Source organism: Hyla sarda, chromosome 8 (assembly GCF_029499605.1).
Source record: "Hyla sarda isolate aHylSar1 chromosome 8, aHylSar1.hap1, whole genome shotgun sequence".
Lineage (NCBI taxonomy): Eukaryota > Metazoa > Chordata > Amphibia > Anura > Hylidae > Hyla > Hyla sarda.
This window is the reverse complement of record NC_079196.1, coordinates 155,554,629-155,570,047: the sequence shown is the minus strand read 5'-3', so window position 1 is coordinate 155,570,047 and position 15,419 is coordinate 155,554,629. Positions and strand designations below refer to the sequence as shown.

Sequence of the window (15,419 nt, the reverse complement as noted above, 5' to 3'; positions counted from 1 at the left end):
TAAAAACTGAATGGCTCCTCAGCACCGGCCATTTAGGGCTCCCCGCGGGGGATTCAAAAATGAAAGTTATAACACACAATATAAGTCGCAGGGTTGCGGACCATGCCGCCAGCTCCCCTGCTTAATAACTTCTGATCGCATCTCAGAAGTGAAACCCGGTGCGATCAATCCCTCAGCCTCTGTACTACAACCCGCATCATGGAACTGACTGTTCCATGATGAGGGTAGTAGTACAAACACTTATGTAGCCTCCCCAGCTGTCTGCAGATTCCCGCAGCTAGGGAATTACTACTCCCATCATGGAAACAAGTATGTTCCATGATGAGAGTAGTTGTAGTCCCTCAGCACTGCAGGAGTCTGCTGATGTCACCTCTTCTGAGCATGCTCAGAAGTAATAACGGATATTATAAACCAGGTGCAAACGGATGACATAAAGGCTCATCCGTTTGCCATAGACTTCAAGATGTCTGATCGCGGGGGTCCCGCCACTGGGCACCCCCGTTATCTCGCATGCAGCACCCACCTCTGGGAGCGTGACATCACATGGGGGTGGAGTCGAGATGTCACAATACTCCGGCCCCGTAGTCGTGACCCGGGAGACTCCGAGGCTGCAGCGCTGTGTGCAGCTCCCAGAGGTGGGTGCTGCATGCAAGATAGCGGGGGTCCCCAGTGGCGGGACTCCCGCGATCAGACATCTTATCCCCTATCATTTGGATAGGGGATAAGATGTCTTAGGGCCGAAATACCCCTTTAACTGAATTGATATTTTCATATTATTTGTAGTATGTAGTTATGATTTGTATGTTCTATATATCATATATTGGTTAGTTGTATGGCAAACATTGCTATTGGTGACCACTACTGCCCTGCGGTTGCACCCATATAAGCAAGAGCTATAAACCTCTGAACTTTTTTGGCAAATTATTTTACTTAATAAATGATTGCTTACATTTTATTCTTTTTTTTTTATTGATTTTTATTTTCTTATCATAACTACCTTGAATACAAATACATTTTTATGTTTTGTTTACATAATTTTGATTAAAGCTTTTTGCCTATTTAAAACATCTATTGGATCAACAACCTGCGATCTCTCCGAACTTCACATTCTGGAACAGCCAGACTATGCGATGGATTGATCAGCCCAGGTAGTTGAAACAAAGAGATTAAATGCACAGCGTTTGTCCCATGTATTATCGTGGTAAGTATGGGCATCAAACTTGCTGTATTTATTTAGAGCACGTAAACAATGCAAAACTGCAAGTGACCTTTCTACCCAAATTTCACTAAGAATGCATCAACAACTGCTCCGGGAGGTCACAAAAGAATCCATACAAAAATTTAAAGAACTGCAGGCTTAATTGCCTTGGGTAAGGTCAATGTACATGTTCACAGTAAGGCCCCTTTTACACTGCCATTGCTCCCCCTCAAAAATGTACGTTAAAGTATCTTTTTTTTTTTTTACTTTAACGGCCGTTCTCGTGACGGGGAGCAATGGATCCCGTCGGCTCCCATTTACTATTATAGGGGCTGTCGGGCGCCATTATTTTTTTAAGGGAATAGCGTGAGAAAAAGACGGTGCAAGCAGTATTTTTTTTTCTCCCCAGCTCCTTTGATGGCTGTCACACTACTGTGTCATAGCGGTAGTGTGAATGTAGCCTCAGAAAGACCCTGAATAAGAATGCCCTTTTATAGGGGAGTTGCAAGGTACAAACCTTGCTGTTCTAGTAGAGCATAAATGCTTGTGTCCCATTTACCCATTACAGCAAGAGGACAAGTTAAAGTTAAGTTTAACAGATTTGTATATTACTTCTATTAAAAAAATCTTAATCCTTTCAGTATTTATGAGCTGCTGAAAGTGAGTTTTTCTTTTCTGTCTAAGTGCTCTCTGATGACACCTGTCTCGGGAACTGTCCAGAGTAGAAGCAAATCCCCAAAGCAAACCTATTCTACTCTGTGCAGTTCCCGAGACAAGCAGAGATGTCAGCAGAGAGCACTGTTGCCAGACAGTAAAGAACAGCTCAACTTCAGCAGCTGATAATTATTGGAAGGATTAAGATTTTTTTATAGAATTAATTTACAAATCTGTTTAACTTTCTGGAGCCAATTGATATAAAAAAAATAGTTTTTCCCTGGAATACCCCTTTAACCCCTTTACGACGCAGGACGTATATTTACGTCCTGCGCCGTCTCCCGTGATATGAAGCGGGGTCGGTGTCCGATCGACGAATGACTGCTCTGTGCCTGAGATCCAGGCAGGAGCATTCAAGTGCCGACAACACTGATCACAGGTGTGTTAATACACGCCAGTGATCAGCATAGGAGATCAGTGTGTGCAGTGTTCTAGGTCCCTATGGGAGCTATAACACTGCAAAAAAAAAAAAGTGTTAATAAAGGTCATTTAACCCCTTCCCTAATAAAAGTTTGAATCGCCCCCCTTTTCCCATAAAAAAAAATAAAACAGTGTAAATAAAAAAAATAAACATATGTGGTATCGCCGTGTGCGTAAATGTCCGAACTATAAAAATATATCATTAATTAAACCCCACGATCAATGGCGTACGCGCAAAAAAATTCCAAAGTCCAAAAAAGCATATATTGCTCACTTTTTATACCATTAAAAAAAAGAATAAAAAATGATCAAAAAGTCTGATCAAAACAAAAATCATATTGTTAAAAACGTCAGATCACGGCGCAAAAAATGAGCCCTCATACCGCCCTGTACGTGGAAAAATTAAAAAGTTATAGGGGTCAGAAGATGACATTTTTAAACGTTTAAATTTTCCTGCATGTAGTTATGATTTTTTCCAGAAGTACGACAAAATCAAACCTATATAAGTAGGGTATCATTTTAACCGTATGTACCTACAGAATAATGATAAGGTGTCATTTTTACCAAAATATGCACTGCGTAGAAACGGAAGCCCCCAAAAATTACTAAATGGCGTTTTTTCTTCGATTTTGTCGCACAATGATTTTTTTTTTCCGTTTCGTCGTGAATTTTTGGGTAAAATGACTGTCACTGGAAAGTAGAATTGGTGACGCAAAAAATAAGCCATAATAAGCCATAATATGGATTTTTAGGTGGAAAATTGAGAGGGTTATGATTTTTAAAAGGTAAGGAGGAAAAAACGAAAGTGCAAAAAAACGGAAAAACCCTGAGTCCTTAAGGGGTTAATTAAATCATTATTGAAAAGCAGCATTTTGTGTTTTCATGCATTGTTTTTATCTTATATTAAAATCTGATGATCTTAAACATTTAAATGTGACAAATTAGCAAAAATGGAAGAGGTGTTATTGTATGGGCCATGATAGCTGGACCTCTGTAGATGGTGCTAAACACCATTTCGAGCAAATACCAGACCTTAAAATTTTGGTTTCTGATGTCAATCTAATATATTGCAATAGACAGTTGGCATTTGAGGTTTGAACAGAACCCATACAGTGGTCTGATGAGGAGTTCTATTTAAACTTTAAATGCCTATAACCTTATGCAATAAAGACACAAACCAAGATTTCTGTCTTTGCTTGTTACAGCATTGAGTGCCTTCCACAGAAGTCTAGTTTCTATCTTTACTGACCAATCATAATTATAAAAATACTGGAAAGGACCAGGAGGCTGCCATTCCTACAAAAATATATAAATGTAGTATTGGTGTGTTTATAAGCACTTGATAACTTCTTTTTTGCTCATTTGTCACACTTTGCCAGAGTGTTCTGTATCATTGTCCTGCTGCAGAACCAAAGTATGCTTCAGCTTGAGCTTATGAACTGATGGCTGGACATTCTTCTTGAGAATCGTTAGGTAAAGAATTTGTTATTCTGTCAATTACAGCAAGTCATTGTAAGCTAAGGAATGCAGAGGTACATATGGAGAGGGTGTGGAGTCGGCTACTACTTGTGAATGTAGACAATGGAAGTATGATACGTATACAGAGGCTAGTAGTTATGTGCTTCCTGGAGGTGCTCTGCATATTGAAATGCTAGACACTGGGCCCTTGGAAAAAATCCAGGGTCCGTATAATACATGAATCAAATGAAGAAATGGAAATCGGCAACTCACCGGGATATGCAGGTTAAAATCTTCAATGCTTTATTTCTTTTCATGTTAAAATGTATAACATGGCAGCGAGGAGGGGAGAGGAGGAATAGGTGAACGAGGATGGCTGTAGCTTTTTTGCATGCATCATGCACTTCCTGAGGCTTGTCCCAGGATTCTGAGAGGTGGATAAAATACCCTCCTTCTCAGGTGAATGCAGCTAAAGAAAAAGGTTGACGATACACAAGAGACTAGCCAGAGCCATTCTAACTCAGCAGTGGATTTGGGGAGAGAGGATGTGTTAGATTTTGTTCAAACAAAGCAATATAACAGAAAGCACAACATTTATGAGCACAAAAAGTTTGGAAGATAAAGAAAACTCTTTTGGTCAATTCACTCATTAAAATCATACAGCAACTCCAAGCGAGTCCCCCGAGGGTTTCAGAGTTTTTAAATAACCATCACAATTTGTAGATGATACTGTCTTTGTCGCCGAATGGAACAGATTACATCAAGAACACTCATTAAAATTGATGTTGCATGTGTTAAAAAGAAACAAAATTGAATATGAAAAAAATCATTATCGAATTGGATTAACAGAACTGCAATACAATAATTTTATTTAAAAAAATTGGGAAACAAATCTGTCGTCACTTAAGCCGAATTGAAGGAAAGAAAAAGACAAATATATTTGTGAAGGAAAGAAAAAAAGACAAATATATTCGTGACAAACAAGACTACAATAATGATCGTGTCTTCACATGGAACAAGAAAATACAATGTCAAAGAAGAAAAAATCGAGGAAGAAAAAAAAACAAAGAATATTGGACATCAGACTCAGAATCTAGTGCAGCAGATGGACCTGAACCTATACTAATAAAAACATTACAAGAAAACACCATTCCCCATATACAAGATTCCAATAATACCACAGAACACATCCCTTTAAAAGGCCAACAAGAAGAGGGAGTTGCGCCACAAAGACCAACATGCAGCACCCTCAGAAGGAAACAAGTCAGTTGGAGAAACCAACGGACACGTATTACAATCAATTTAACCAGTGAAAATTTTTAGTGAAGCCACATTCAACATAATCGATTTTGAAATAGATTTATTAAAAAACATTTGCAAAATCAATTTGAATTTTTTTTTCAGTAAACCCCCTCTAGAACCCCACGATGTGAATACTGCCCTGGAGAACATCACAAATATACAATCCCTCTGCATAAGTCCCCTTGGATTTTCAGCAGACACAATATACACTAACATCTATTAAGAAAATGTGAAACTTTTATTGAGTCTAACAGAGATTGAAATAACAATAGAAAACCAGGAGATAAAACGTTTTACAGCAGGAATAAAATCTTCATTCTGCCCACCAGTTACCCCCTGCTCAAGTATAGATATTTTTCAACAAGTCCTCAACAAACTGACTGCCCTCATATACCCAGAGGCCCCCAAAAATTTGGAAACTGAAGAAATTAAAGCATTATATGACCTTAAAAAATGTAAAGATCTAGTCATAAAAAGATCTGATAAGGGCAACAATGTAGTAATTATGATAAGATAATATTATATTGAAGAATCCATGCGGCAGCTTAACATGGAAAACACCTACACAAAATTGGCTACAGATCCCACCAATAAAATATTATCAAAATGACGTGCATTCCTAAGAGTAAATGTCATCAAAAAGAAGCAGAGATTACTACCCACAATTCCAACCAAACCAGTCTGGTACTTTATCCCAAAAACACACAAAAACCTCCACAAGCCACCCGGCCGCCCCATAGTGGCAGGAACCATTATCAAAATTTTTGGATTGGAAAATAAGAATTGTATACCATCATACTTGAAGGATACGGACGATTTTCTAACAATATTGGAGATCCTTCCATGGCAGCATAATTTTTCTCTTGCATCGATCGAAGTTGAACGTTTATGTACAAGGATTCCTCAGGAGGAATTTGTAATGGACTCAAACTAATACTAACTAATAATGCATTCACCTTCAATGGACAGTGGTATAATCAAAGAACAGGAATGGCGATGGGGACGACTGTAGCATGTACTTTAGCTAACATCTACCTTGCAGTACTTGAAAAAGAGATGGTATTCACCCCTAGCAACCCATATAAACATAATATCAAAACTTATCTACGCTATGTGTTCCTAGTGTGGGAGGAGACAGAAGAACAGTTCCAAAATTTCATCTCATATTTAAATAACATATGCAACATGTTTTTTTTACCAGGCAATATAGTACCTCCAAATTGGAATTCCAGGATGTTGCCGTAGAAATCGAAAACAATAACCTCATAACCAGCAGTTACCGAAAACCCACAGCTTCTACATTATACTAGCTCCCATCCAGAACATGTTAAAAAGGGAATACCTTACAGTCAGTTCCTCAGAATACGAAACATTAACAGTAACGAAATAATTTTTGAAGAAAAGGCAGAAGAAATTTTAAATAAGATTTTTAAACCGGGGTTACCCCATAGAATTATTAGAAAATGCATTAACCAAAGTCAGAAAAATTAGAAGAGATACAATCCTCAATAAAAAGGTACAAGAACAAACAAAAAGAGAACAAATTAGAACATGGACAAAGAAAGATTTGTTCTTTCTTTCAACTTCAATATTATTCCCATAAAATTAAATCCACAATAAAAAAAAATACTGGCACATTTTAGAAAACAATCCGACTATTCAAGAAATAGCGAAAAGGAAACCATTGATCACTTTCAAGAAAAGTTAAAGCATCCAAAACCATCTTGTAAGAAGCTCCCTCCCGAAAATTAATAACAAATCTTGGTTGGCAAAATTAACACCAACAGGAAATTATAAGTGCGGGTCCTGTTATTATTGCAATCATATACAGCAAGTAAAAACAATAAATATTGGTGGAGAAACAATAGTAATTAAAGACTTTATTAATTGCAGAACAAAGTATGTAATCTACTGTATGTGTACATGTAAAAAATTCTATATAGGATCCACCATTCGTCCAATGCACATCAGATTAAGAGAACACATTTATTCTATAAAAAAACAGAGCACCTCATCTGATCAAGCACACAAGAGTTCCATGAAGAAAACATCAACGATTTAAAAATTATCGGCATGCAAAGAGTGAATAATGCCCCACAAGGACTCGACAAAGAAACCATGTTACGCCGACTAGAAGCTAAATGGATTATCCTTTCCCGAACTCTGGGGGCTTTAGGAATGAATGACAAGAACAACCTCAGTGTCTTCATTCAATAAACTAACATTGATAATAATTTTTTACATATCTTCAATGCATATATTTTTTACATATTTTTTTATACTTTTTCATATCAATATTGTGACTAATTCCATTCCAGTTACTTTTTCCCTCTTTTTCATCGTAACAAATTTTTCCTTTTTTCTTAGTAGCACTTATCATCACCATATTTTATTTTACTATGTAACTTCTCTAATCCAGAAACTATGCCATTCCAGTTTTTTCCTTTTTCTTAAGCTGGATTCACCTGAGGAGGAGGGTATTTTACCCACCGCTCAGAATCCTGGGATGAGCCTCAAGAAGCGCATGATTCACGCGAAGTAGCTACAGCCAACCCCGTTCAACTGTTCCTCCTCTCCCCTCCTCGCTGCCATGTTATACATTTTAACATGAAAGAAATAAAACATGGAAGATTTTTAACCTGGATATCCCGGTGAGTTGCCGCTTTCTATTTCTTCGTTTGATTCATGTAATGAATGTAGAGGCTTTAATTCTTCCACAGAGATAAGAAAGTTTTATTTATATGCTGGCATGTGGGTACTGCTCAATTAGTTTCAAGTACAGAAATGTCCAAGCTTTTTGTACTAAACAGGTTAGCATATGTCACAGTCTTGGGTGTATACTGGTAGCTCATTGGTCAGAAACTTTATTCTCTACCCAGTCACACTTATATCAGTATAGACAGCCATATATAGATTTATTTAGGCTTTAATAAAAGCATGCCTAACTAAGGTGTGTCCAACATGTGAGTGCCATCTTCAACTAAAACCATATATCTTAATCAATATAGAATACACTGATGAGTATAAGGAAGTTGTAGTACTTTATCTGGAGAAAATCTTCAGCTGTTGCAAGGCAATAAGCTTATAATATGTAGAAAACAAGAGAACACATACATTTCCATAAGTCATCCAGGTCTGTCACACTACCATCACCATATTTGGCTGTTGGTATGATATTCTTTTTCTGAAATGCTGTGACAGGTACCCCTTTAAGTACTCTTGGGACTCTAAAAATATAGGTAAATATTTGTAAAGAAGAAATGTTTTCATAAATTTAAAAAGCAGCCTGACATATTAAAAATAGATACCCTCTTTTCCTGTTTAGCTTACTGAAAAAGCTCCATAAATAGGACATTTTTTTTTCTTATATGGGTCAGAATATGTCAATGCATTGTTTTCAGTAAGAAAACATAACAAAAACTATGAATGCTGTAACGTCCCCCCCCCAAAAAAAAACAAAAACATATATATATATTGTGATTGTTGTTATCCCTCCACCCCACAAATAATTTATTTTAGTTTCACAATACAATTACATGGTAAAATAACAGGTAATGTTAATGTTTACATTTTTCCCATATGCGGCTCAGATCTCACATGGTGAACATTGCATTGCATAGTCACATCTCTTAAAAGTATACTCCGATGTCAGGTAAAAAAATAAAATACTTCAGAAGCATATAGCATTTCTTATTTGTCTGCCCCAATTTTGAAACCACCATAAATCCATTTGTTTTGGGTGACCCAGAGGTTGGAAAGCAGCTGTCGGAAGTGCCTCCATGTGACTACTTACTTGGGTCCTGGCAGCTTTCTCTGAAATGCCTGAGCAAATCACAGTTCCCCAACATACTGCTGTCTGTATTTGTTTCATACTGCGCGTGGTTTGGGCAGCATGGAACAGCTGGCAGGTTCACTTTAAATAAGCTCGTTTATGATGTACATTTTCATCATCATGCAAAAAGGCACAGGCAGCCATAACTAAAATGTACATCATTGTTTGTTAAGGGGTTAATTATATCCCAAAGAACATGACCAAATCAATTTGTCATGAATCTAATCAAAGGGGTGTTTGGGATTGTTTCTTATTTGACTATGGTACAGGAGCTGTAAAGTTAGTATAGTTCATAATATAGTGTGGTTTCCTGTGTCTTGCAATTCTTCTGTGATTTTTGCCCCAAGGTTTATTTTTAACAGCATACAAAATGAGAGTCGTCTCAGGCTTTTCCATGTTGCAGTGTGGCTTGAGGCTTTACAAATAGAGAGGGCCGCCCGGGCAGGTACAGTGGTAATAATGGGAGATTTTAACTATCCAGATATAGATTGGGGCCGGGGGTTGGCTAAAACTACAAAGGGGAGAAAATTCCTAAATTTATTGCAGGATAATTTTATGGGCCAGTTTGTGGAGGACCCAACAAGAAGTGATGCCTTGTTGGATCTGATCATTTCCAACAACGCAGAGCTGGTTGGTAATGTAACTGTGAGGGAAAACCTTGGTAATAGCGACCACAATATAGTTACTTTTGACTTAAAATGTAGAAAACAAAGACAGACGGGGAAAGCAAAAACATATAACTTTAAAAAGGCAAATTTCCCTGGGCTGAGGGCTGCACTACAGGACATAGACTGGGGGGAGGTGTTCTCAAATACTGATACAGAAGGTAAATGGGACATCTTTAAATCAACTCTAAATAACTATACAGCTAAATATATACCAAAGGGGAACAAATATAAACGATTAAAACTAAATCCTACATGGCTGACAAATGAGGTTAAAAGAGCAATAAACAACAAAAAAATAGCCTTCAAAAAATACAAATCTGATGGGTCAGCTATAACATTTAAACAGTACAAGGAGCTTAATAAAATCTGTAAAAATGTAATAAAAACAGCAAAAATTCAAAATGAGAGACAGGTGGCCGAAGAAAGCAAAACTAATCCTAAATATTTTTTTAGATATATAAATACAAAAAAACCAAGGACAGAGCATGTAGGACCCCTTAATAATGATAATGGGGAGGTTGTCACGGGCGATCAAGAGAAGGCGGAGCTACTGAATGGGTTCTTTAGTTCTGTATATACTATGGAAGAAGGAGCTGACATTGGTCAGGTCAGTGCTGGTAACACATCATATAATGTATTGAACTGGCTTAATGTAGAGATGGTACAAGGTAAGTTAAGTAAAGTAAATGTTAGCAAATCTCCAGGGCCGGATGGACTACACCCAAGAGTTCTTAGAGAGGTAAGTTCAGTAATATCTGTACCCTTGTTCATGATATTTAGAGATTCTCTGGTGTCTGGTATTGTGCCAAGGGACTGGCGCAAGGCTAATGTGGTACCAATCTTCAAGAAGGGCTCTAGGTCTTCGCCAGGCAATTATAGACCGGTAAGTCTAACGTGCATTGTGGGTAAATTGTTTGAAGGACTTATAAGGGATTACATACAGGAATACATAGGGGATAATAGTATTATAAGTGATAGCCAGCATGGGTTTACTAAGGATAGAAGTTGTCAAACCAATCTAATTTGCTTTTATGAAGAGGTGAGTAGAAGCCTTGACAGAGGAATGGCTGTGGATATAGTGTTTCTGGATTTTGCTAAAGCGTTTGATACTGTCCCTCACAGACATCTGACAGGTAAGTTAAGGTCCTTGGGCTTGGAAACTTTAGTTTGTAACTGGATTGAACACTGGCTCATGGATCGTACCCAGAGAGTGGTGGTAAATGATTCGTACTCTGATTGGTCCCCGGTTATTAGTGGTGTACCCCAAGGTTCAGTACTGGGCCCGCTGCTGTTTAATTTATTTATCAATGATATAGAGGATGGTATTAACAGCTCTGTTTGTATCTTTGCAGATGACACCAAGCTTTGTAGCACGGTACAGTCTATAGAGGATGTGCATAAGTTACAAGATGACTTGGATAGACTAAGTGTCTGGGCATCCACTTGGCAAATGAGGTTCAATGTGGATAAATGTAAAGTTATGCATCTGGGTACTAATAACCTGCATGCGTCGTATGTCTTAGGGGGGATTAAACTGGCAGAGTCACTGGTAGAGAAGGATCTGGGTGTACTTGTAGATCACAGACTACAAAATAGCATGCAATGTCAGGCTGCTGCTTCCAAAGCCGGCAGGATATTGTCATGTATAAAAAGAGGCATGGACTCGAGGGGCAGGGACATAATACTCCCCCTTTATAAAGCATTGGTACGGCCTCACCTGGAATATGCTGTTCAGTTTTGGTCGCCTGTTCATAAAAGGGACACTGCGGAGTTGGAAAGGGTGCAGAGACGCGCGACTAAACTAATATGGGGCATGGAACATCTTAGCTATGAGGAGCGATTAAAGGAGTTACAATTGTTTAGTCTTGAGAAGAGACGTTTAAGGGGGGATATGATAAACGTATATAAGTATATAAATGGCCCATACAAAAAATATGGAGAAAAACTGTTCCAGGTTAAACCCCCCCAAAGGACGTGGGGGCACTCCCTCCGTCTGGAGAAGAAAAGGTTTAGTCTAAAGGGGCGGCACGCCTTCTTTACCGTGAGGACTGTGAATTTATGGAACGGTCTACCTCAGGAACTGGTCACAGCAGGAACAATTAACAGCTTTAAAGCAGGGTTAGATACATTCCTGGAACAAAATAACATTAATGCTTATGCAGAATTATAAAACTACATCCCTTTCCCTTATCCCCTTACATCCTTCCCTTCAATCCCCTGGTTGGACTTGATGGACGTATGTCTTTTTTCAACCATACTAACTATGTAACTATGTAACATCACTAGTCAGGTGATTAGAGGGAGCCTGTCTTTGCATCAATGGGTGGAGCGACCGCTGGGTTGGAGGAAGATCATTCTGTTTTTGGAACAGCTGGAGGAACCCTGGTCAGAAAACAATTGACTGTTGCATTGAAGAGATCATAGGGGTGTTTCAATGGGTGGGGTGGCTGATAGGGATCGACCGATTATCGGTTTGGCCGATATTATCGGCCGATAATCACGATTTTGGGCATTATCTGTATCTGCAATTATCTTACCGATATACCGATAATGCCCCACACCGCCCCCACCGCACTGCGACCGCCCCCCCACCCGCCGCCCCGCATCGCACCCCCATCGCCCCGCCCCGGCCCCATTGCCTCCCCCATCCCCGATTTTATAATTACCTGTTCTGCGTTACGCTGTGCGCAGTGACGTGACGCGACGTCACCGTTACCGCGCACAGTGACAGCTCAGGAGGACGCCACCGGAGCCAGATATAGAGTGGACCCCGGGAACAGGTAATTCTAAAACCGGGGATGGGGGAGGCAATGGGGCCGGGGCGGTGCGGTGGGGGGTGCGGCGCGGTGGGGCGGTAGGGGGCGTCCCTGTGCGTCGTCGTCAAGGCAACGTCATTAGTCCAGGGCCGGGCACGAAGCGCGGAGAAGAGGCCCACCCGGTGAAGATAGACAGCCTGGACCGACTATCCCTCCCCACCGGACGGTCCTGCAGCACAGATGGCCCGGACCAGCTCACCCGAACGTCCCGCCGAGCAGAGGTGAGTACAAAACTAAATAGGGGTAGGGGGGCTGGATGATGACGAAGGCCCAGGCAGTGGTCTTCAACCTGCGGACCTCCATATGTTTCAAAACTATAACTCCCAGCATGCCCAGACAGCCGATGGCTGTCCGGGCATGCTGGGAGTTGTAGTTTTGGAACATCTGGAGGGCCGCAGGTTGAAGACCACTGTTAAATCAGACATTGACAAGCGGTGATGATGAAGGGGGTGGTGTGGGATGATGACAGGGGGATGATGACAGGGTAATGATGAAGGGGGGGATGATGACAGGGTAATGATGAAGGGGGGATGATGACAGGGTAATGATGAAGGGGGGATGATAACAGGGTAATGATGAAGAGGGGGGATGATGACAGGTGATGATGAAGGGGGGATGATGACAGGGTCATGATGATGAAGGTGTTAATGACGGGGGTCTGGATGATGACGGGGGATGATGTATTTCCCACCCTAGGCTTATAGTCGAGTCAATAACTTTTCCTGGGTTTTTGGGGTGAAATTAGGGGCCTCGGCTTATATTCGGGTCGGCTTATACTCGAGTATATACGTTACTTAAACAGTTTAATTATGAATTTTCCAAAAATCTGGTGATTTGGGTAAACTTAATCTTTTGAAATTTATTTCAGTCAGATCTCTAGTAAGGGTGACCACTGCTACTAATTCTATGCCACAACACTTTTCTGGTGTTGTCCATCATGCTCCATACTACTACTGCTGTATTGCAGCTGGTGGGAATCCCACCCTGCATTTTGTAAATATACCTTACCTGAAACCTAGAGACCTCAGTGTCATACATCGCATTTCAGCACAATAGGAGAACTTCTGATTAGGACTGAATTTATTTGCATCAAGTCAAATCTGACGGCCGCTTCTAACTATAATAGGACCCAAATGTAGGCAATTTTGCTCATCTGTAATCCATAATTTGGTTGTGTGCATGATCTCTTGTAAATTCTATAATGAGAATTCATATGGCACTAAGCCACAGATGTTCAACTTCTGCACATATTAAAGGAGCCTCGCCAGCCATGTGCAAATCGTCGTATCTGTACAAAGTAATCTTATTTGCCTGTCACTTATCTAATATCTCTAGTATTAAATCTATCAGAGGTGCTGCAATAAATAAAGTTATGTGTCTGTAAATAGCTGTATTTGGGAAGGCAGCTTCCTGTTCTTTTCTTATACAGATGAGCAGTGTTCCATTTTGAGAGTTCGATGACAGGCAAGTAAAGAAGAAACAGGTTTGTTTTAGCATAACTACACATAGCACAGGCTGGCAGGGAGTCAAGAAATGAGTGCCATGTGAACTGATTATTTTTAACTTTTCAGTGAAATTGAAGCCAGGAATAGGATTTTCATGATATGGCATAGGATATTTGAAATGAAGCCTATAATTGGAAATGGGATTATTCAGTGACGCGGATGCTTGATTTACATTTGAACACAGAATGAATTCATTAGCTGCAAACAGCCTGAAAACATGTTGCCCTCTCTAAAGTTTTTTTTAATGTAATTCCCTTCCTTCCAACTAATAAAATATCCCCCATCTAGTGGCTTAAACATCCTTTTGTGCAATAATGGCAAACATTTTTTGTTGTATTTCTTTAGGTGAACTCCGTCAAGCTGTTGTGCTCATGATGAACAGGAAAGATGAACTTGAAGAGCAGAATACGTAGGTTTTAATTATCTTGGTTAATTTTCTTTCCACCAACGTTCAGTGCAGTCATGATGAAATGTCAGTGCCTTCACCCATTGTATCTGCTGACCCCTAGATCAGTCAGGCAGAGCATTAGTGCAGTGTTTGTCTGCTCTTTAATTATAAGTATAAGATAACATACCAGTCAGGTGATACACCGGAGTGAATGAGAATTTATGAATTCCCATTACTGAGTGCAGTGTGAGGTTATGAGCTCCAAAGACAATAACTGAAATATGGGTCCCCGGAGGCTTTGCTGCAGTTTTTCCTGTTGATGTCAGTGGAGGAAAAATACATTAATTTGCAATTATGTCTATGTATTTTGCATAATGCCCCAGTGAATCTTTGGAAGTCTGAGCTACCTACTTTATTTCCTGTTCACCCTAGTTTATTTCCTCAATGTGGTTTACAATCTAATTTCCTTATCTCCAACACACATACATACTAGTATCAATTACACAGAAAGCCAATTGTCATATCTGTATGTTTTTGTGGGAGAAAATGTGGGAGAAACTCTGAGGCAGCCTTTGTGACAGAGAGAATATTCTGTACTTACTCCATACAGATGATACCTTTTGGTTAAATTCCAAACCATTGCCCCAGTGCTGCAAGTCAATAGTGCTCACCAGTGCTACTGCCACAAGTATTATCTTTGGACAAGGAAAGAACATCATACAAAATATGAGTCTGTTTTCACAGACTGGTGGTCACACTCTGTGTTTTCCACCGGGTGGATACAACGCATATGTATGTAAAATATATTATTAGAATATTTTTAGGAGTATATCAAATTTTATTATAGAGAAATATGTCATACATGATAGTAATGGTGAAAATACTAAAAATGGAAATATGAGTTGATTAATGATGTGATTGTGAATAAAATGTGGTGGATGAAAATAAAAAATAAAATGGAATAGAGAATAATAAAATAAATATAATCAATACAATGAGATAGATAACAATAGAATAAAATGAGAAAGACTAGAAAAGGAAAATAGAGACATATGTATTGTAATGGTAAATTATATAATAACAGTACAATATAATAATACAAACAATTCATAGCAGAG

General features: G+C 39.3%; 1 protein-coding gene across 9 annotated transcripts in view; it reads left to right on the top strand.

Annotated features, from left to right (window-relative positions):
- SNX29 (sorting nexin 29) overlaps positions 1–15,419 on the top strand; it is an 819,108-nt gene that overhangs the window by 199,574 nt on the left and 604,115 nt on the right. For all 9 annotated transcript variants that reach the window (XR_008847045.1, XM_056534825.1, XM_056534821.1 and 6 more), the window contains one exon: positions 14,259–14,322. Coding sequence is in view for 8 of the 9 variants with exons in the window: in XM_056534825.1 (XP_056390800.1) it covers positions 14,259–14,322 (64 nt within the window). In the remaining variant the exon portion in view is untranslated. The remainder of the gene's footprint in view (positions 1–14,258; positions 14,323–15,419) is intronic.